The 22,300-nt window shown below is 39.3% G+C and overlaps 1 protein-coding gene across 2 annotated transcripts in view; it reads left to right on the forward strand.

Annotated features, from left to right (window-relative positions):
• The window catches only part of COL9A1 (collagen, type IX, alpha 1), a 90,165-nt gene that overhangs the window by 43,536 nt on the left and 24,329 nt on the right, over positions 1-22,300 (forward strand). For both annotated transcript variants that reach the window (XM_011957044.1, XM_011957045.1), the window contains 13 exons: positions 1,682-1,735; positions 5,552-5,605; positions 6,978-7,031; positions 7,163-7,216; positions 7,350-7,403; positions 7,837-7,890; positions 8,946-8,990; positions 10,046-10,099; positions 10,188-10,241; positions 19,803-19,856; positions 20,477-20,548; positions 21,056-21,091; positions 21,778-21,822. In XM_011957044.1, coding sequence (XP_011812434.1) covers positions 1,682-1,735; positions 5,552-5,605; positions 6,978-7,031; positions 7,163-7,216; positions 7,350-7,403; positions 7,837-7,890; positions 8,946-8,990; positions 10,046-10,099; positions 10,188-10,241; positions 19,803-19,856; positions 20,477-20,548; positions 21,056-21,091; positions 21,778-21,822 — 684 coding nt within the window. The remainder of the gene's footprint in view (positions 1-1,681; positions 1,736-5,551; positions 5,606-6,977; positions 7,032-7,162; positions 7,217-7,349; positions 7,404-7,836; positions 7,891-8,945; positions 8,991-10,045; positions 10,100-10,187; positions 10,242-19,802; positions 19,857-20,476; positions 20,549-21,055; positions 21,092-21,777; positions 21,823-22,300) is intronic.

The following is a 22,300-nucleotide window of genomic DNA, read 5'->3' on the forward strand; positions in this document are numbered from 1 at the left end:
TAGCGGTCTGTCAATTTTGTTGATCTTTTCAAAAAACCAACTCCTGGATTCATTGATTTTTTGGAGGGTTTTTTGTGTCTCTATCTCCCTCAGTTCTGCTTTTAAGCCACATGAGAACTTTCAGGGAATCTGTGGTGTCCAGGGTGTTTGTTTCAGAAGTTTGCCCTCCCCTGAGTGTTTGCCATATGAGACACTAGGAGCTGAACTGTGTTTCGCAGGTGGGAGATAGGAATACATGGTGTAAGTGACATATGCTTTTTTTTTGATCGATGAAAATTTGATAGGGATTAAAATTTTTTTTTTAATAAAAGCCATTCCCAAAGATTCTCAAAACAGGATTTTGCAAACAACATTCTAAAACAGTGTTTTCAGGGATTAAGGATCTATGTTGGGTGCTGCGTGGCTCAAGTGGTCCATTGGGAGATATCTGTTAGTGCTTGATGACCTTCTGCTCTTTGGGAATAGGTATGCCAAATTTTCAAAAGCACATACTTTTTAAATGTACATGCACAAATATAAAGTAATGCACAACTTTAAAAATTATGCTTCTTGGAATATTTAGAGAAAGCTCTGTTCTTCAAAATAGACACCTCAAGAGACAATATGTGGTATTGTTGTGTCGTTGCTATTGAGCCAAATATTCTTTTTATAGAAATAACTTTAGAGCCAGGAAATGAGCTATACAAGAGCAGCTTTCTTCTGATATGGCCACATCTCACTCGATATTCTAAATGGATATCCTAAACTGGATCATCTTGCATATTTGAATTGGAGGTCATTCCTGACAGATCTACATAGAATTTGTGACTGGTCTGAATGAGAGTTGGTCATGGACTTGCCCCCTTTTCTCCAAGTGAGAAGAGAGAAATGGCTGGCCTAGAGCTCCTTTATCTTAAGCCAATGGGAACAGTTAGCAGGTTGTCCAGAAGTAGCTACCCCCACTTTTCTAGTGGAACATCCACCCTCCTCTGCTTCCAACGGTATTCCCAGGCTCACTCCTTCCAGGATCGATTTCTGGATCCCTCCTACTATGGGGCCAGAGAGTCCAGAATGGTAGCATTTCAGTATTGAAAGAGATCCTAGAAATCACACTCAGCCCCTCGTTTTTAGGATTATCCACTCTTATGCCTAAGATGGGTTCCTATTGCCCCAAGTTGGAATTCAGAATGCCTTTCATCATAAGAATGGTATAATGAATAGTGACTACAAGGGGTTGATGGAGGCTCCAGCTGCTTTCTAGGTTATAGGCTTTCGTGGGCTAGCCTGGGAAACTACTGCTTTTGATGGTGTCCACTGGTGGGAAAAAATTATTTCAAGGTTTAAAATCATGTTATATGTTACCAAGTTACATGCCATGAAGGAAGTGGGAATAATAGTGTAAGTTCTATATATGAGTTAAAAGGTAAGTCAGACATATTATCACAATTTCTCTTATGCTGGTATTTACTTTTTTGTCAACTCCAGTTTTGTGTAAGGCTTCAGAATTTTATAAAAAGGTTTACCATCTGAAGAATTCTGCTTGGACTTTCTAAACTAGAAATGTTTGTCTATATATTGTCACTATTTCTTAGTATTACCTTTGGTTATGATAATCTCCATTTTCTAGATCAGCTTTTGTGATGAGATTTTAAAAAGCTTTGCTTCAGCTAAAATAATTCACTTCTCTTTTTTACATTTCCAGGGGGCCCAGGGTTTGCGAGGCATCACCGGCATAGTTGGAGACAAAGGGGAAAAAGTAAGATGGTGATGACAATAATATTATATCAAAATGTGTTAAATATTTAAAATTTTGGCTATTTAAACAAAGCTTTTTATTCAACAACTTTTTTTTTTCTTTTTTTCTTTTTTTTTTTTTTGAGAAGGAGTTTCACTCTTTTTGCCCAGGCTGGAGTGCAATGGCACTATCTTGGCTCACTACAACCTCCATCTCCCAGGTTCAAGCAACTCTCCTGTCTTAGCCTCCCGAGTAGAGTAGCTGGGATTACAGGTGCCTGCCACCACACCCAGCTAATTTTTGTATTTTTTGGTAGGGATGGGGTTTCACCATTTGGCGAGGCTCGTCCTGAACTCCTGACCTCAGGTAATCCACCCAGCTTGGCCTCCCAAAGTGCTGGGATTACAGGCATGAGCCACCGCACCCAGTCTAAAACATGATATTTTATGATGCTTTGTAGATGTGTGATGAGGTTTTTGCAATTCTGTTGTAAGCACAGATAATAGGAATGAGCAGTATGCATGATACTTGCCATGTATTAATCTATTTTAAATTATGTTGAGTAAATCAGAGTAAACAAGCTTTTTACATTTTACCTCATTATCATGATCAGCGGTTAGCATTGATACCACTGGCACAGTACCTGGAGTGCTTCTGGTCAGGCAGGACAGAGACAGGGAGGATGGAAAAGGAGAGGTAAGCCAAGGCAGGACACCCCCAAAGACACTGGGGCCTCCAGTGACCCACCTGCAAGCCCTGCCCTTAGCATGGGTTATACACTTATGGCTGGAGGACACTAGCCTGCCCTTAGACCTGTCTCAGAAACCAGATTCTCCCAGCACTTCCATACCAAGGCACTCTGCAAGCTGCTGGGGAGATTCCAAGGGGAATAAGACCTTTATCAAGTCGGTTATTTATTGGGCGAGACAAGTAAGTAGATAGTTAATTACAATGCAAGCAAAAGAGACATGAATCTGAGGGCCAGTGGTATGATGGAGTGCAGCAGAAGCAGGGCTAATCTTGATAGGAAAACTGAGAGGGTCCATGAAGGAGATGGCATTAGAAGGATGAGGTGTTGCTATTGGTGGAGGATGAAGGACAGGCAATGCTTAGCTCAGTGATTATCATCACAGAATCATCATGATGCATTCAGAAGTGTTTTCCTTGGCATGTGTGTAGGAGTGTGTTTAGCCTCTCTATCAGATTTTGAGAAAATGATTACCGCTTCTTGGAAAGAATGTTAGGAAAGTTAATTTATAGGCTTCAGAAAATACAAAAAGCATCTTTGCCCACCATCACTTCTGACCCTGACCTCATTCTCTTTATAACCTCTATGGCTAATTGGTGTCAGTTCCACCAGCAGCACAGAGCCTTTTATTAACAGTTAAGTTATAATACATTGTACATTGTATATGCTCAATAAATGAAATTAAATTTTTCTTTTTGAAAAAGAGATGCACAGCTTGGTGAATGAAGGATCAGGCTTATTTATCAATTTTTTTTTTTGTCAATTTAATGTTTTCTTTCCAGGCTCTTTGTCACTTCTAGGTATTTTCATTCTGCCTGCTTTCCTTATCTATCTTTTCGATCAATATTTCTTTTCTGAAAACTTTGTATTTGTAAAACATATTAGATGCATTCATATTTCTATATTTATGTTACCTTAAGTAACATTCAGTGTGTATCTTTTCTTTTATTAGATAATAGATCCCATTTATTGCCGAGCTGCTGATACCTTCATTTTTTCTGGATTTAAATCATCCCCCAGAATATGTGACCCCTCACTTTGAAACGAGTTACTGTTCTTGACATGGTCTTCATTTGAGATATTTTTCTGTTTGGTATTTTTCAAACTTCTCATTTCCTCTGAGTTCTGTCAAATTGCTTTAAAAGAGAAAGAAAGAAAAAAAAGCTCTTCTTGCGAACTCAGACCCATAGAGTTGTTACCTAGTAACAGCAGTTTGAGTCTAAGCTCATGCTGAACAGCAGTAAGAGAGAGAGAGAGAGAGAGAGAGTGCATCAAAGCCATTTCTATAATGCAAAGGCTGGGTTCTGCTCTTGTAATGCAAGGTGAATGATAAATTCAAGGTCTTTTTCAGGTCTTCAAAATCTCTTCTTCTCTGGTGAATGTAGAATGCCTTTTGCTCTGTCCTACTTTTCAGGGATCAAAGAATTTCAGGGCTCTCTGGTACCTCTGCTTCAGTTGAGTTCTTTCTTTGATTCTACCTATGTCTGAAGCTTCTATCATGGATTTTCTAATTTTTAATTCTTACTACACATGCTGTCCACCTGGTTTCCTTGATCTGACACTTGATTCAAATTTGACACTTGATTTCTTGGCCTTACATCTATCCAGTACTCTTGATTGTTTTTCATTTATTTTATCATCTTCATATCTCAACCTGGTTCATTAGAAGGCTGCCTCATTATGCCTTTTTATTCACTTAGTAGATAAGAAAAAGAAAGACAGGGGTTATATTTTGTCAGATAGCGTACATAGAGAGCACTAAAAACACTTTTTAAGATCTTAAGATCACATTTTGATTCTCATGATGAAAATAAAGAGGTGATAGTGTACAATATGTTAGCCACATCAGAGATTATTTCAAGATAATTAGATTTATAAAGCTCTGAGTTGTTCTTATGTCATCACTTGGTAGAGTGGATCTGTTCTTGAGAAAATAGGTTGGTTACTTTATGCGAATTGAACCTAATATCTGTCTAGAATGGGAGAGAGTATGCTAAGGTCCTTCCAGTAATTCCTTCCATGAATCACATGGCTGGACTTCTTATTCCAGATGTTGGTGGGAGATCCAGAATCCCAGAAATCCCTTTCACAGTGTGGCAGCACCAGAGTATAGCAGTTGTTCTTAGAGTGGCTCCATGGCCTTCACCGTTAATAAATTTTTTGTGTGTGCTTTTGAGACAGGGTCCCACTCTGTCGCCCAGGCTGGAGTGCAGTGGTGCTCTCTCCACTCAATGCAATCTCCTCCTCTCGGAGGAGTGATTCACTTGCCTTAGCCTCCTCAGTAGCTGGGACTACAGGCATGTGCCAACAGACCCGGCTAGTTTTTGTATTTTTATAGAGACTGGGTTTTGCTGTGTTGGTCAGGCTGTCTCGAACTCCTGGTCTTATGTGATCCACCCGCCTGGCGGTTAATGAATATCTGTAGAAATGTTAAGAACCCTGAGAGTCGCTACCAAACTTCTTCTAATAGATTTACCCATCTATTAATAAGCACCTGTGTGTTTAGCTCATGTCAGCAACTGAGAATGGGTGCAGTGTTAACTTAAAACATACAGAGTTGCCTGGGTGCAGTGGCTCATGCCTGTAATCACAGCACTGTGGGAGGCCAAGGCGGGTGGATCATGAGGTCAAGAGATCGAGACCATCCTGGCCAACACGGTGAAATCCTGTCTCTACTAAAAATACAAAAATAAGCTGGGGTGTGATGGCATGCGCCTGTAGTCCCAGCTACTCAGGAGGCTGAAGCAGGAGAATTGCTTGAACACAGGAGGTGGAGGTTACAGTGAGCCGAGATCGCGCCACTGCATTCCAGCCTGGGCAACAAGAGCAAAACTCTGTCTCAAAAAAAAAAAAAAATACAGGGTGGCATCAAAGATTGTGTTTAAGTACAGTTGGTATGCTGAGTAGGTGTAAACAAGTGTTTTTTTTTACCTGAGGTGCCTGAGTAATTACTCCTCAGGGATCACTGTATGTATTACAGGCATAAAACCTCCTTTTCATTTGGCTATTAAATGTCTTTAGAAAGATGGATGCTTCCTTTAACATACATGACTGATCTCAGTTTTTTCCATTGTCTTGTTTTTTTGCAGGGTGCTCGGGGCTTAGATGGCGAACCTGGGCCTCAGGGTCTTCCTGGTGCACCTGTAAGTGATTTTCCTTCCACAAAACCCAATGATAGATTTTTTTTTTGTTTTTTTTGCTATGTATGCATATGTGTGCAGTATTCTTTACATGTGAATAACTAAAGTGGAAAAATGGACAATTTTTATACATATGTTAAAATTTAAATTTAATTAAGACAGGTATCTTTCTTGGGTACATAGAAATGTTCTTCTGACTTGATATGATTTCTTTTCTTCATGGATTAAGCCAAATTATTAAGTATTTATGTTTGCTGTGTGTTCCTTTTCTTTGGTTGTCAGGATGTGTTGAGTCTCAGTAACTATCTCATTTCTAGTTTCTTGCCCATTTGATATTTTTCATTTTCTATGGTTTCCGACTTCATTATTCCATATTTTGATTGCCATATGTCCATGTGTCATTATTTTAGGTTTCCTCAAGCCTGTTTTTTGAGGGAAATAGACAAAAAAGCCATCCATTGATAATTGAATATGCCACATAAAAAGTAGAAAAGATATAAGAAAGAGAGAATTTCCAGCTGTCAAAGTCCTGTGTTCCAATGGGAAAGACAGAAAGTAACTCAATGATAAATTATACAAGATCAAATGCTAAAGCATAGGATAGATGTAATCCATGTAAGAGGACCTGAGGGGGAGGTTGGTTTGAAAGCCTGTGGGCAGGAAAGGCAGCAAAGTACAGGGGTGGCACCGTTGGTGGTGATGGGATATGTGTGCTGTCACAGGGGCTATCACGGCCTGGAGTTGAAAGTTTGGTTGAAAAGATGAGATTGGATGGATAAGGTAGAACTAAATCATGGAGAATGTTTAATGCCAACCTGAGCCATTTGAACAGATCCAGTAGCAATAGGGAGCCATTTGAGGTTTTAGAGTTAAGCAACTCAACAAAAACTGTACTTTAGGAAGACACAGCCTCTTATCTATTACCACCTGTAGCATATATCAACATTAGCTAGATCACTTCGACAGAAATCACTAAGATTGACTGTGGGATTAAATAATATGAGGGAAAGATTGGCAACTAATCCAAACCTCAAACCTCTTTAACAGTCAATGAAGTTAGCTGATATGTACATGCAGTTACTGATGTCGAAATCCACTGCATGGATCCATTATATGTTACACGCAAAAACACAGAGGCGTAATGCATTTAAGGGCAAACGAAAGACAGTCAAGTCTTAGTTATCTCTATGGCAATATCCATTTTTGAGACAATGCCATTTTTACAGAAAGATTTCTTCATCTAGACTTCCTTGATAGAGCAAAGCCATTGTGGTGGAAGACCAATAGTTGGGTGATGTGGATGATGCTTTCTAATTTTTAAAAGTTGATTAATAAGTAACTTTTGCTTACATTAACAAATTTTATTTTTATACAGGGTGATCAAGGACAGCGAGGACCTCCAGGAGAAGCAGGTCCCAAAGGAGAAAGAGTGAGTTTAAATTCAGTCACTAAGCCTCCTGCTTTTCAGTGTCATCTGCTGATTATGCTGATCTCTTTGACAAGTCTAAGTATTATGATAACTGAACATGTTTTGTCTATTCTTTCTCTTCCGCCCTACAGGGGGCTCAAGGTGCTAGAGGAATTCCTGGTCTTCCTGGGCCCAAAGGAGACACGGTATGTCCTGAGCTGTAGTCATCAAGCACATTTTTCAGTGATCATTGACTTGCAATACAACTTTAGAAAATAATGAAGGGAAAAAGAATGTGACTGTGTGTAAGAGACAGTATGTTGCTTTGTGTGTGTTTAGGGTTTGCCAGGTGTGGATGGCCGTGATGGGATCCCTGGAATGCCTGGAACAAAGGTAGGCTGTGTAATTTAGTCCAAGAGTGAGTGGGACTGCCTCTGCCCTGGCCAACTGAGCACGGCATTTCCATTACTAAATCACCAAAAGATTTATTTAGCTAGCTTTGGCTTTTTCCCTTCCTTTAATTTTTGAATCAAGTGTCAAGTATGAAATACTTTTTAGAATAGTATAATTATTTGCTTGGTTTCAGGAACTCAGTAAAATTACCCTGTTGATGAAAGTAGGTTGAGAGAGACTGTGCATTTTGGTTGAATTATGTCCTATTTCCCACCATACTCCCTCACCCTAAATTAAGTCACTTTATAAAAGTGTGTGTAAAGTCAGCTGTTGGGACAATCCTTTTACTTAAAACGTCTGTGCTCCTCCCTTTCTTAAAAGTGATACAGCAGCTCATACAGGTTCAATCATGTGATAAAAGCTTTTTTTGCAGGGTGAACCAGGAAAACCTGGGCCTCCTGGTGATGCGGGATTGCAGGGGTTACCAGTAAGTATTTGATTCTTTACATGTTAACTGGTTTATATACATATTTTCAAGATATACATTTTGGGGAGAGACATGCTACCTAATTTGATAAGTTCTGGGGAAGATGCGATGTTTTACTTTTACATTTTTACAATTTACATTTGTATTTTATATTTTATACTTTTTCTCTGAATAGCTATTTGTGTAATAACTGTAAATAATAGGCTTTAATTTTATGTTTTGGATTCCTTTTCTCTCTTTACTCAGTCTTTTTAATATATTTTGAAACTAACCCTAAGCTGTAGGGTTATGTATATTTCATTCCACTTTAAACCAGTTCTAAAGTTCTTGTTAGTAGGGTTAAGCTACAAGAGTGCTGAGAGTATGCTCAGTTGACCCCTTGGATTATATACTATTTTTAGTCATTCAAATTGGTGTTTCCTTGCATTAATGTGTCTGGAAGTTCATGTGGATTGTACCACGTGTATTCTTGGCTCTTTGGAGGCAAATCTTTCTAATTAATAAAGAATACTTGGTAATATCAAAGCCTGGCCCCCTATCTTTTATGACACCTGATGCTTTTTAAATAATCAGATAATATTAGCACTCCCAATAATATCAAATCTGAGTTAGACCCAGCATCTTCCTACCATTTTTTTTTTCTACTACAAAGCCCAACATTTTTGAGAGGTCTTCATTTTATTACTCTGTACATGAAACCATGTCACAAGCCTGTAGTCTCTGTCCTGCCTATTAGAGCTCCTCTTGACCTGAAAATGGTACTGGATTCTAATTTGGGAAGTTTGTCCTTGAAAAGTAACTTTAGTTTAACGATAAGATTTGCTTTAAGGGCATTTAGCTTTAACAAGCCAGATATAGTAAAGTCATGCCCTCTAAACTGTGGGTAGTTCTATAAATGACTGTGCAGGGTTTGGGAACTAGGAAGCATCTTCCTCACATTAAAGCTTTGAGGTTGCCATGATTCCCTCAGCCTCCCTGCAGTGTGCAGTGGGCTTGGCATCTCATGGATTCTCAGAGGAAGTGATTAAACTCGCATTGTGTATGTATTCTTTTAGGGTGTACCTGGAATTCCTGGTGCAAAGGGTGTTGCTGGTGAAAAGGTAAAATATTTTAAAATTTAAATTAATAGTTTTCTTAATTTCTTTATTATTTACTAACATATTTGTAATTTTTAATACTTTCAGCCTGTCTTTTATTTTACATTTGCCCCTAAGGAGAGATACAAAAGTAAAAGTGTTAAGGCTTCAAATACTAATCTTTTTCCTAACTGCAGAAAACATACTTTGATAAAATGCTGCTAATTAGATTTCCTTAATGAAAATGTCATCCTTTGCCAGTATAAAACAGAAAATGTTATTGTTCCTTACTACCGAAAATAAGGAAGATATTACTAAGCTGCAGAACTTGTGTCAGAGACTATTATTAGGATGATTCAGCGAAACTAAAAAGATATTAGGCATTTTTTTCACATTCTGATTGACCTACATAAAACAAAAATGTAAGCAGTTAAAAACAATAGGTGGAAAAAATTTTAAGGGATAAAATATAGCTTTGCTTGAGAAGAAAAGAGATAAAAGGTGAATAATGTAGAGATTGGTCACTATTAGAGTACCAGGCTGCAACCCTCCAATCACAGCGGTCTGCAACATCTTGAGCTGCACAAGAGATTGATGGTGGAGAGGGCGTCTCCAGACATGTGCTTTCCCTAGAGCTTGCTGACGGGGCTTTCTCAGCAGCACATCCTATTTTCCCATGTTGGTTGGATTCTTAATACTTTCAATAGTTTAATGTGAGGTAAAAAGAGTCAAAGAATTATATTGGAGGTGGAAATGGTAAAGGAAAGATATATATTATTATTATTGTGAAGAAAGAAGAATCCTATAATTGAAGAGGATCCCCTTAAATGAAGGCTAAAACCCCTCATTGTTTGACATTGGACCTGTAATATATTTATTAGACTCACAGACAATATCCTGAATCTAAAGAATTTTGATGTATCTAACAGGAAAGAGATTCTGTACATTCCCAGGTTCTCAGTGTGAAAGCAGGGAATTAATGCTATTCAAATGTAAAAGATACCCAGTCTGGGTAGGGCAGATTGATGATTATGCTTACTTCAGCATGAGTTACTTTGAATGTTGCATTTTACCCTTAGGGTAGTACAGGTGCTCCAGGGAAGCCTGGTCCGATGGGAAATTCAGGCAAACCGGTAAGACACCATTTTACCTCTCCCCAAGTTCTAACCTGTTGTAATCAGTATGCGTTAACTTTTTTTCTACCTTCCTTCCTCATAACAGGGCCAACAGGGGCCTCCAGGAGAGGTGGGACCCCGAGGACCCCGGGGGCTTCCTGTGAGTATTCCTTCCTTGCTGTGCTGTCCCAAAGCACCTTCTCAGGACTTTGTTGGATGTTCTTCCATTTATTCATTCATTCATTCATTCATCCATCCATGAATGCTGTCTGATGTTTGAGCCCATGCTAGTCCAAGACAAAGAGATGAAGTGCTATTTAGATGCACAGCATGCCTTTTCAGAAAATAGAAACAAAAATAAAATGCCTCAAAAACCATGGTGACCCTTTCTGCTCTCATCCCATGTTTAAGGAAATATTTTAGTGTGATTTAAAAAGACCCAACGTTGAGATACAATTCACATACTACATAATTCATCCATCTTTATTGATTTCTAGCATATTGATGGAATTGTGCAACCTTCACCCCAATCAAGTTTAGAATATTTCCATCACCTAAAAAAAGAAATCTTATACCCACCTCCCACCTGTAGTCATCCATCATTATCTCGTAATTCCTTCGGTTTTAGACAACCACTAATCCACTTTATGTTTCCATAGATTTGCCAGTTCTGGAATTTTCATGTAAATGGAATCATACAATATGTTAGCTTTTTGTTTTTTAAAAAATAAATAATTAATTAATTTTTTAAGAGATACGGTCTCTCTCACTCAGTCACCCAGGTTGGGGTGCAGTGGTGCAATCATAGCTCACAGCAACCTTGAACTCCTGGGCTCATGAGGTCCTCCCGCTTCAGCCTCCCAAGTGACTGGGACTAAAGGGGTGCACCACCACACCTGGCTAAGTTTTAGGGTTTTTTTTGTAGAGATGGTGTCTTGCTATGTTGACCAGGCTGGTCTTGAACTCCTGGCTTCAAGCGATCCTTCTGCCTCAGCTTCCCAAAATGTTGGGATTACAGGCATGAGCTACCATGCCTGGCTGTATTTTATTTTTTTTCCTAATGATTGGCTTCTGTCACTTAGCATAATGTTTCAAGGTTTATCTATGCTGTAGCATGTATCAGTGCTTCATTCCTTTTTATTCTTGAATAATATTTAATTGTGGGGTTTAATTATGTGGATATATCACATTTTATTGATCCATGCATTGGGTGTTAGACATTTGGATTGTTTCCATTTTTTTGGCCATTATCAAAAGTGCTGCTATGAACATTTGTATACAGGTTTTTGTGTGGACTTATGTTTTAATTTTTCTTAAGTGCCTACCTAGGAGTGGAATTACTGGGTCATAGGGTAGCTCTGCTTTGGAGAAACCACCAGACTTCTCTTAGTGTGAGTTTGTAAACTTGTCTATTTTACAGCAGCCATAGCAATGACTATTTTCTCACTATATACAGTTTAACCCTAGAGAGAAATTGATTAGGAAATTAAATATTATACACTTAAATTTGATTTTAAAACATTCTTTCTGGCCTTCAGTTTCAGTTCTTATTTTCAAAGGCTGCTGAATAGCCAAAAGAACTCCAAGTGGGAACACAGAAACATTTCCAAATATCATTATTACTTCTTTTGAAGCATTTCTTGGGCATGTGGAATGAAGATTTTCATATTTGAGAAAAGTGAAGTATTCCAGGTGTCTTGTAGCATGAGAATGGAATTTCTTCGCTTCTCACAGATATTTGTCAGCCAACTTCCACCAGGTGGTTTCCTGAGATTTCTGCAGCCAAAGCAACCAGCTCATCATGCCCCCCACTCACTTGCTCTGTGCTTCTTTTATCCTTTTCTTTTGCTTGAAGCTTGTGAATTTCTAATTAAAATACTTTCCATAATTTAACTGTAGAAGCAATGACGTTATAGCCAGATCACATTTCTAAAACAGTGAAGATGCTATATGACGAGCCCAGGAAGATTGAGCAGTGTGGGGCCATTAGAGCTTTGTGAGTGTTTACTATTACATCTCTTATTCATCTTATTTTATTTTATTTTAAACCGACTCTCACTCTGTTGCCCAGGCTGGAGTGCTGTGGTAAGATCATGGCTCACTGCAATCTCCACCTCCTGGGTTTAAGTGATCCTCCCACATTAGCCTCCAGAAGAGCTGGAACTACAGGCGCACACCACCACGCCCAGCTAATTGTTGTATTTTTTGTAGAGACAGGATTTTGCCATGTTGCCCAGGCTGGTTTCAATCTCCTGAGCTCAGGCGATTCACCCTTTTTGGCCTCCCAAAGTGGTGGGATTGCAGGTGTGAGCCACCTCGCCCTGCTGTATTAGACACTTTAAAGAGCAGAAAGTTCCATATAGTTAAAGGAACATTGACTGAGCACTTGTTGTGGGCCAGGACTATGCGTGAATACAAAACATGACATGGAGTAGGGAGAGCTGCTTGGCATGGGCTGCATAAAGCAATGAAGAACCAGAGGCAGCACCTCAGGAGAGGATGGGGTAGGGAGTTGATTCTCCTATGTGAGGAGAGGCAAATCATAGGAGGTTATGCTGATGCAGGGTTTTGGATCTGATTTTTTACATTTTGATTTTTGAATTTCTGTAAGAGTCAAAATTCTTGCCATTGCTCCTGTCCCTGAGGCTCAAAACCTCGGCATTTTCCTCCATCACATTTCCTATCACAAATAAGACCTGTTGGTTCTGTCCTCTTTTCAAGATCTCTTACATTTCACTCTTCATTTCCATTCCCACTACTACCACCCTGGCTCAGGTGATCACCTGCTGCTTGGATTACTGCAATTGTCTCACCGGCTGCAGTCTTTCCTTTCTCTACCAGTGTCTCCCAAAGGGTATTGCTGCAATTTGGGCTGGGCTAGTTCTTTGTTTTCCAGAACTCTTGCACAGGGCAGGGTGTCTCACATCCATGACCTCCACCCTGCATGAACATCAGTAGTGTCTCCACAGTCACTGGGACAAACAAAAATACCAAACACAATTCCAAAGGCCCTGGGGAATGATAGTTCCCTGAGTCTACACACACCACCATATTGGTATTTCCGAAGTACAGCGTCCATACTCACTTCTCCCCATTTAAAAATCTTCAGTGGATTTCCACGGACAGTAAGAGGAAATCTAAAATCTTAAACTGTCTGTTAACTTCCCAGTTTTACTTCTCATTTCGGCTTTACTCAGATCTTGTGTTCAAGTCAGGTTGGACTCCATGCTAATTCTCAAATACTCTCCGTACCTCTTTCCTGTATGCCAGACGCTGCATTTAAATGGCTCTTTTCTTCATTTCTCTGACTCACCATTCCATAAGCCATCTCAGATGTAATTGGAATGTTAATTGCATCATGAAAACATTTCCAATTATGCCCTGTCCGCCAGATAGAAGTGATCTTTCCTTGTTCTGAACTCTTGTCTCCTTTGTACCCCATGCCGTGGTAACTGCAGAAGATGCTAGTCATGTCTGTTTCACCGCTGTGTTTCCCACCTGGCTTTCCTCAGGGCCTGCCATGAGGTAGCGCTCAATCAATATTTCTTGAAACAAACTGAATTGGAGGCGTAATAAATCCTGCCATGCTGTTTTTGTTGGTAATAACTGACTTCTCACCTGCTATAAAATTTTCTGAAAAATGTCATGATAAGTTATAAATATTATAGTTCTGGAGCAGAGTTTTAACACCACATCCACTTACTGAAAGACATGTTTGTTCTTTCACTTTACATCATTAAATTCAGTTTTGTAGATAAGTTCATACATTTTTAACAATGCCTCACGTGTTTGCTCAGTTTTTCCTGCAAATCTAAAACAAGCTAAGAAGAAGAAATGAGCTACTGAGGTATGTGGGTTGGAGATGAAGACATGAACACACATTTCTAATGTGTCCTAGAAGCATGTATTTGAAATTAAGTGGTATTTCCTTTAATGTTTGCCAACATTACTGCAAAAATATAGTCCGTTCGTTTTGGTGCCTCCAGTGATTTCGTATGGGTGCCTGCCTTTACGACGTAGGTTATGCTTCTGTGTTTCTCTATGGCACTCCCCTTGGTTTTCACCTGGTCTGGGTGGCTCCTGGTTCTGCACAGGCACGTGACCTGGGCTTTTCATTTGGTCCTACCACGTGGTAGCTCTTGGTCCACTTCTGTCTTCCGGGCTTCTGAGAACTTGCCAGGGCTTTTGCTGAGTGGGTTGTGTTCATTCTGCTCTCCTGGCTCTGACTGGGATGAGTTTCATGCTGCTCTACCTCAGTTTTCCGAAGATGATATGTTCCTTGTGTACAGAAGCCTGTCTACTTTCTCTTGTGGTCCTTTACCACCCCTCCAACACCAACAGAGATCCACAGATGTTGTATTGTGAATGATCTAAGCCACCCTCCCACTCCATCTAGGCACTGGCATGTTTCCTCTGTCAATAATTTGTGAAGCTGATGTGTGTGATGGTTAGGGTTTGGACAGATTTTTTTTCTACCTCTGTATGAGGGCATATATCAACCTACACAAGAGAAATATGCAAACTATATGATGTAAAATTGAATAGATTTAAAAAATATCTTTGTGACAAATGTAAATGTTACCATTCTAGTAGGACTAATATGATCTTTCAATGTTAACGTGAACACGGGTTTATAAAAGCAGCAATCTATAGAAATCATAATTGATCTCTTCGGTTAATCAGCACTCTTTTTGCCAGAGAGAGGCACTTAATATATAGTACACGCTAAGTATAGTGATTTATAATTTCCAACTTGTGAATTGGAAAGGCACTGAAGATAGTGTTCATTTTTCAGTTAGCATTTTGGGTAGTTGAACAAAGACAACAGCCATTACAAGCTAGAGCATGATGGAATAAAATCCATTTATTGGGAAAATAATTTTGCCAACATAAGTATAATTAAATGAAATCTGATATTTTCTGTGATCTTTTAAAAGTCTGACAGTTCCATTTTAAAAGGAAAACCTCCAACTTGAATTATTTAGCTGTATGTATTTTTGGAAATAATTTTTACAAAATAGCACCCAGTACTTGTTTATAAAGAAGGTCCCTGCTCGATGATCAGTGGTGTTGACAGAAACTGGAGACATGAGGACTAAATACTTATTTTTTTCCAAGCACAACTTGTGCTTTTAAAGAGACTTGGGGGATTTGAAAGGCAAACAACACTTAATTTAACATTCGGTTAAAAATTTTTTTGACCGATTTCTTTAGTAATTACCTCAGATCAATATAACTAACACTTCTACTATGCTTACTACGAGACAGGCATAATTCTAAGTGATTTATGTCTTTTAACTTATTCAATCCTCAGAAAAGCCCTGTGAGATAAGTACTATTTTTATTCCCACTTTATAGATGAGGAAACAGGCACGGAGAGGTTAAGCTGCTTGCCTGAAGTTACCAGATGCATGGCAAAATCAGCTTCAGACCAGGCCACTGAGCTTAGCGTCCATATCTTCAGATCCACCCTCGCATGCCTCAGTAGCTCAAATCATAGCTCCACAGGATGTTTTTCGGTTGAGGTTTGCTTGCTGAATGCTAATGTTATAAGACATATTGAGCAAATTATTTAAAATGTATGGAACTTTGGTGGTGGGCATTTAACAAAAGTCTGAGTAAAGCTGGTAAAGACAAACAAATATAACATAAACGCATACAGATTCCTGGATCTTACCCCAGACCTGTAGACTTACAATCAGAGGGCAAGGGGCTGAATAAAGGTAGGGAATGGGGAGATGGAGCTGGGGGGAGGATATCTAGTGCAATGTATTTCTAAAGAACTCAGGGGATTCCTTTCTCTACCAGTGTCTCCCAGAAAGGTATTGCTGCAATTTGGGCTGGGCTAGTTCTTTGTTTTCCAGAACTCTTGCACATGGCAGGTGTCTCACATCTATGACCTCCATCCTGCATGAACATCAGTAGTCTCTCCACAGTCACTGGGACTGTGCACCATGGGAATGCATCACTGGGAATGCATCATGCATAGCTATCACTGACAATCAGTGATAGAAGGTCTGCATCTTTTTCAAAGCCCAGATTGGCTCCTTCTTCTTCTTTGTTTTTGTTTGTTTGAGACAGAGTCACACTCTGTTGCCCAGGCTGGAGTGCAATGGCAATCTCAGGTCACTGCAATCTCCACCTCCTGGTTTCAAGAAATTCTCCCGCCTCAGCCTCCCGAGTAGCTGGGATTACAGGTGCCCACTATGATACCCGGCTAATTTTTGTAGAGACAGGGTTTGACCATGTTGGCCACGCTAGTCTTGAACTCCTGACCCCAGGTGATCTGCCCACACCAGCCTCTTAAAGTGCTGGGATTGCAGGCATGAGCCCCTGCGCCCAGCCCTGATTGGCTTCTTAAAAAGAGATGAGTTGGCAGATGTGTCTGAATTTGTTGGGGGATGTATGTGGCAGCACAGAGCATCCAAGATAAATGTACAGCCTTTGGTTATGGTTCATTGTATTTTTTTTTTTTTTTTTTCAGATGGAGTCTAACTTTGTCACCTAGACTGGAGTGCAGTGGTGTGATCTTGCAACTTCCACCTCCCAGGTTCAAGTGATTCTCCTGCCTCAGCCTCCTGAGTAGCTGGGATTACAGGCACCTGCCACCATGCCAAGCTAATTTTTGTGTGTTTAGTAGAGATGGGGTTTCATCATGTTGGTCAGGCTGGTCTTGAACTCCTGATCTCAAGTGATCTGCCCGCCTCGGCCTCCCAAAGTGCTGGGATTATAGGTGTGAGCCACCGTGCCCAGCCAATTCATCATTTTTAATGGTAGGATTTTTCCTCTATTCCAGTTTCTTCTGATTCTTTTATTATAAATTGGAACGCTTGTTGTCATGGGGTTTATAAATATTAGCAACTGGGAAGAATGGCCTTTCCCTACCACCCTCTTTGCCCATATCTGAGAATATGGTTATCACCATGGCTGTTGAAGACTAAGAGTTTTAGCATTTATTTAGCACACTTGTGGTTACCAGTACCATGGGTAACCCATTTACACCTGAGGTTGCAATTTTTTGAATTTTTACAATCAGAGCTTGGTGATGACCTTGAGCAGTAGGATATAAATAACTCCCATATGCGTAATTACTCCCTGAGGAATGTGTTTAGTCTGTGTTTTCAGAGATAACTGTTTATATCTTGATTATTTATGTTCATCTTAGCTTAGTAGATGAAACTCCAGAACTTAGAGAAAGAGTATGCATGTTCTTAGAAGACAAAGAAATCGCATGAATGAGTATCAGAAAATCTTGCCCTAACACCTTGTTTGTAACTGTTTGGTCACTCTTAGGAAAATAAACATTATCGTTTTTCACAGTGAGGTGATTTCTGTAAAATCACCTGCATTTAGAATGGCCAACGATGTGTAAGATGGAAGTGAAATAAAAATGAGGAACCACATGCTGTCCATTTGTGCAGTAACAGGGGAGTAAATGCTCACAATTTTACTGATTCTTCCCTCCGTGCTACGTATGATGGGCTCTTATGGGTACACAAGTTCAGCAGAGCAGGCTGTGTATGTGGGTCTCTGAGCTGTTCATTCATATATATTACCAAGGGTCTGCCACTGGTTGGAAAGCACTTATAAGCTATAATAAGAACTTAGAAAAGACAGAGAAAATAAGAGTCCAGCAGAGAAAATCTTTGTTATTCACTGGAAAGATAATTAATCCTCCCCCAAATAAATCAAAGATTATACAGTCTCATTTTAATTTAGCCCTTTGGTTTATGGAAGAGAAAAAAATGTACAATAATCATCTTTATTTTGGATAAGATAGCATAATGTTTCATTTATTTAGAAATACTTGAGGATGTGCCAAGAACTGAGCTTTCCCCTTCTGATATTAACTTTTCCCCACCAATTACTGTTCATTGTTCTGTGAATTAAAGTCACGTGAGCCCAGTGATATTTATGATGTCAATCATGATGCACTTGAGAAATTATTTCAAAATGCCAACAGAGCAGATATGATGAAGAAAATCTGTCTTGAACTTTGAAGTTGCAAAGATGGGGTAGAACCCAATTTTTATATTTATAGATGGATAGAGGAATCTATCACAGGGGCTAGTTTTCATCTAGACTCACATTCTCCCAGCATCCACCCTCATGGGGCACTGCCTCTGGCTTGCAAACTGGTCATGAGGTTAAGGACCAATGCATCATCCCAAAGTCATATACCAGACACAGGTTATTTATACAAAGTTGCTGAAAAATGTTTAAGAGCATTTAGTTTAAATCACCTGTAAGTCATATGAAATGACTACCATGAAATTATTACTAATACTAATTGCTAGATTGTTGTAAATTGGCAAATAGTTCTTAATCCTTTAGAGAAATTCAAAATTCAGAAGGTTTATGGATCTTGACACTTTGTTAAACTTAAATATGAATAAATAGCATGAGCCAGAAGAATCTTATCAGAAGCATTTATAAATAGTAAACGTTAATATGGAGTTGTCATTTTACAGAAAAATTAACTTGAAGGACTCCTTTGAGTTTTGTATACACCTTCCAGGAAATGTGATTATTTATCCAATAATGTCAGTGTTCAGCTTAGTTGAACATGCGTTAGAAATAAAATGAGCTAGTCGGGCGCAGTGGCTCATGCCTGTAATCCCAGCACGTTGGGAGACTGAGGTGGGCGGATCACCTGAGATGAGGAATTCAAGACCAGCCTGGCCAAAATGGCAAAACCCCATCTCTACTAAAAATACAAAAATTAACCGGGGGTGGTAGCATGCGCCTGTACTCCCAGCTACTCAGGAGGCTGAGGCAGGAGACTTGCTTGAACCTGGGAGATGGAGGTTGCAGTGAGCCAAGATTGCACCACTGCACTCCAGCCTGGGCAACAGAGCAAGACTCTGTCTCAAATAAATAAACAAATGAAAAATTAAGAAATAAAATGAGCTTTTTTCAGATTGTCAGATTGCATAAAATTGTATGAAGTTCTCAGGGAAAAAAGTTGAAAAGTTCATGTGTTTCTTTTTCTCAATAGATCAAAAAAGTTTAGTGTTTCAAATAAAAATTTGAAAGCTTAGAGTTTCAAATGAAAAATTGAAGTGGGTTCACAAAATAAAATTACTTTTGGTGTATCTTCATTATAAATTCTACTTTCGGAAGTCTGTTTAATCTTTTAAGATATGTTTAGAACAAAAATAAGTAGAAGAAAAAAAGTTTTACTTCAGAAACCTTACAAATTTTTACCATCTGTGTCTTTTTGAAGCTGCAATAGTAATTTAAAGGCAAACATATCTATTCTGTGTTTCTTTTTTCACTCTGTTGAGGTTTAAGATCATTTGCCAGATGTTGCTTTGAAATGTTCTGTAGACCTGAAAATGTATTCTGTGTTCTAGGCACTGTGCAGAATTCCAAATTAATATATAGCAATCCCTCAAGAGCACATAATCTAAGTGAGGGCTTAAAACATGGGCACAAATAACCATAATAAAAGTTAGGATGTGATTTAGATGTTGAAAGCGACTAATTGCCATTTCATATACATGTATCAGCTGTCTTTTCTAAACATCTGTAATCACAGTAAAGAGCATTCGAATCATTCAATGCAAGATGAACACAGGATGCTGTAGGCACTACGTATGATGGCCTGTGCCTTCAGCTGAAGGGAAAAATCCTAGGTAGGATGTTATTTTATTTACATAGTAACTAAGCATTTGAATTTTGGCAAAATATCCAGTTGACAATGTTTGTGTTTTTACAGGGCAGTAGAGGAGAATTAGGACCAGTGGGATCCCCAGGCCTACCAGGTAAACTGGTAAGTAAAAAAGTTTCATTTATCTGCCTTCTATGAAACACAATACATTTTTAAAAATAAGCAAAAGGAGAAAACGATTTACAATTGAATTACCTGTACTTGCTTTCTCTTGTTATGTGAATATGTGGACAATGTAAAGGGGAAACTTCAAATTACAGGTAGGATACCCTCAGAGGGTGTTTTAATCCGTGTGGTTTGTAGCATCCATTTTTAAACCTGGAGAGATGTGAAGTGCTACATTTGGCCTCTCGTTGTTCTTGGAATGGCAGAAAACAGTGAAGGGTGCCTTTTACTTCTTGTGCAGTGCTTGTTTACACAGCGAGAGGAGCAGCTGCGCCATTGAAGGCAGTGGGGGTGGCGGGGCTTGACTGAAAGAGCCCACTGTTGCCAAGGAGTGCAACGGGAACTGAGGACCTCAGGCTGGAGTGAAGGCTGGGAGGGCATTGGCCCCTCCCTCTTCTCCTGAGAATATGAAAGAGAGGCAAACCCAAGAAGCAGAGTTAACCAACTGCAGCACGTTTATTTTAGACACAAGTCAACACACCCAAGGTGGTTTCTGCCTTCTGTGCTTTCAGTGTTGCAGTGACAGTAACACCGGGGACTTTGTGTTTGTTTTCCAGGGTTCTCTGGGTAGCCCCGGCCTCCCTGGCTTGCCTGGGCCTCCTGGACTTCCTGGAATGAAAGGTGACAGGGTAAGAGCTCCAGCACTCCAGAAAGTTCTTCATTTGGAAGGGTGATTTCTACCATGTTGAGAAACAAAGCTTGCTTTTGGCCCCGTGGAGAATTTTCTAGAATTTATCATAAAGAGCTATCAAGAAAGGTATTTTAAATTACTCAGAGTTGAGATTAAGAAGCAAAAAGTCTATTAATATAATTTAACAGAAGGAAGAAAAGCTGAGAAAAGTAAAAATTTCCGTTGTACACACTTTCTATTTAGCCCTCAATTTACATTTCTACTAGTCAAATTTTATGAGGATGTGATCAGAGAATGCCCCAAGTTCCAGAGACTCTTGGAAAATTGTGACCTAATGTGGAAACTTAGGTTTTGGTCCTGATTCTTGTTAGGTGGTGAGGAGTGGGAACATCCTCTCCCATCACATTATCCGTACTTGTGCTTATCCGCCCACCCAATAAGTTTTACTTGAAATTATATAAACAGTTGAAAATACTGAAAAAGTACTCTATTTTATTTATTACAGGGTGTAGTCGGTGAACCAGGTCCAAAGGGTGAACAGGTCAGTCCTATTATTTAATTGGTATAAAATGCAATGTTTGATATGCACCATTTCACAAGCAAGGGGGAATGGCTGGTTTATGGGTGTTAATAAAACCATGGAGGCTAACAGTTTTTCTCAATGTGTTCATAGTGAGTGAAACCTGGTGTTGAGTTTGGTCCGTGGCAATTGTTTACTATTTTAACAAGCTGGAGCTAATTATGGCTCTGCCTCCAGGATTGCACACTGCCTTTCCTTTGAGGAGGGTGGCTCTGTCTCTGGCTCATGGAACTGGTTTATTCATGTCTGATGGAGCCTTCCACAGCCACATTAGAATGTTTTAGGTTTTTCTTGATCAAGACCTCAGCAAATAAACTGTTTGTATGAATTAGACTCAGTCCTTTCTCTGGGTTCTTTTTCTACTGTGAAAGCCCTATTTCAACGGCTAATGATAAAATTGTTGAATATGGTCATTTATCCTTCATTCTAGCTGAAACTCAGCCTCACCTTCTGGCTTTCCCCTAGGCTGTTTTCTGATTTGGACTAGCCACTGACAGCTAGATTGGAAAGCCACTGAGAGCATTTTGTATTTCTGCATGATTCTGGGAACACTGTGGGCACTTATGAATGCTTATCAAAGTTGACTGGTTAAAATTGGGCAATAGGACTAAGAATTTTAAAATGTAACCTTTTATCTTAATTTTTAGGGTGCCTCTGGTGAAGAAGGTGAAACAGGAGAAAGGGGGGAACTTGTAAGATTTTTTTTCCTGGTTAATGATGAAGCCTTACTAATTTTGAACTGTATTAGAAGTGTGTGTATATATATATATAAATTCTTACTTTCTGGACACTGTTACCCTCACTGCCTTCTTTAAAGGTTATGATGTTTCTCCTATCAGTTAACAAAAGTCTCCCAAGACTGCAGCCAAGATCAAGTAAAGCAGAGAGGAAACACTGCCAAATTGATAGATCTGGCTTTAAACTTTTGGAGAATAAAAGTGTTCCCTTACAGATGGTGAATCCTCTGTGGTTTATGTCTAGACATTCAAGGTGATTCTTACATGACTATAGAAAGTCTATGAATAATAGTGCTCTATCATGAAAACAATATTCAAGTTTTATTATAGTTAGAAAGCTGTGACTCACAAATCTGACCAAGGGTAATCTCTTTAGTCTAAAACCCTCCGAAGAAGTGACCTTCATCTCCAGAGGAGGCTGCTGCCTAATCTC

The sequence above is a fragment of the Colobus angolensis genome, unplaced genomic scaffold, assembly GCF_000951035.1.
Source record: "Colobus angolensis palliatus isolate OR3802 unplaced genomic scaffold, Cang.pa_1.0 Scaffold431, whole genome shotgun sequence".
Classification (NCBI taxonomy): Eukaryota; Metazoa; Chordata; class Mammalia; order Primates; family Cercopithecidae; genus Colobus; species Colobus angolensis.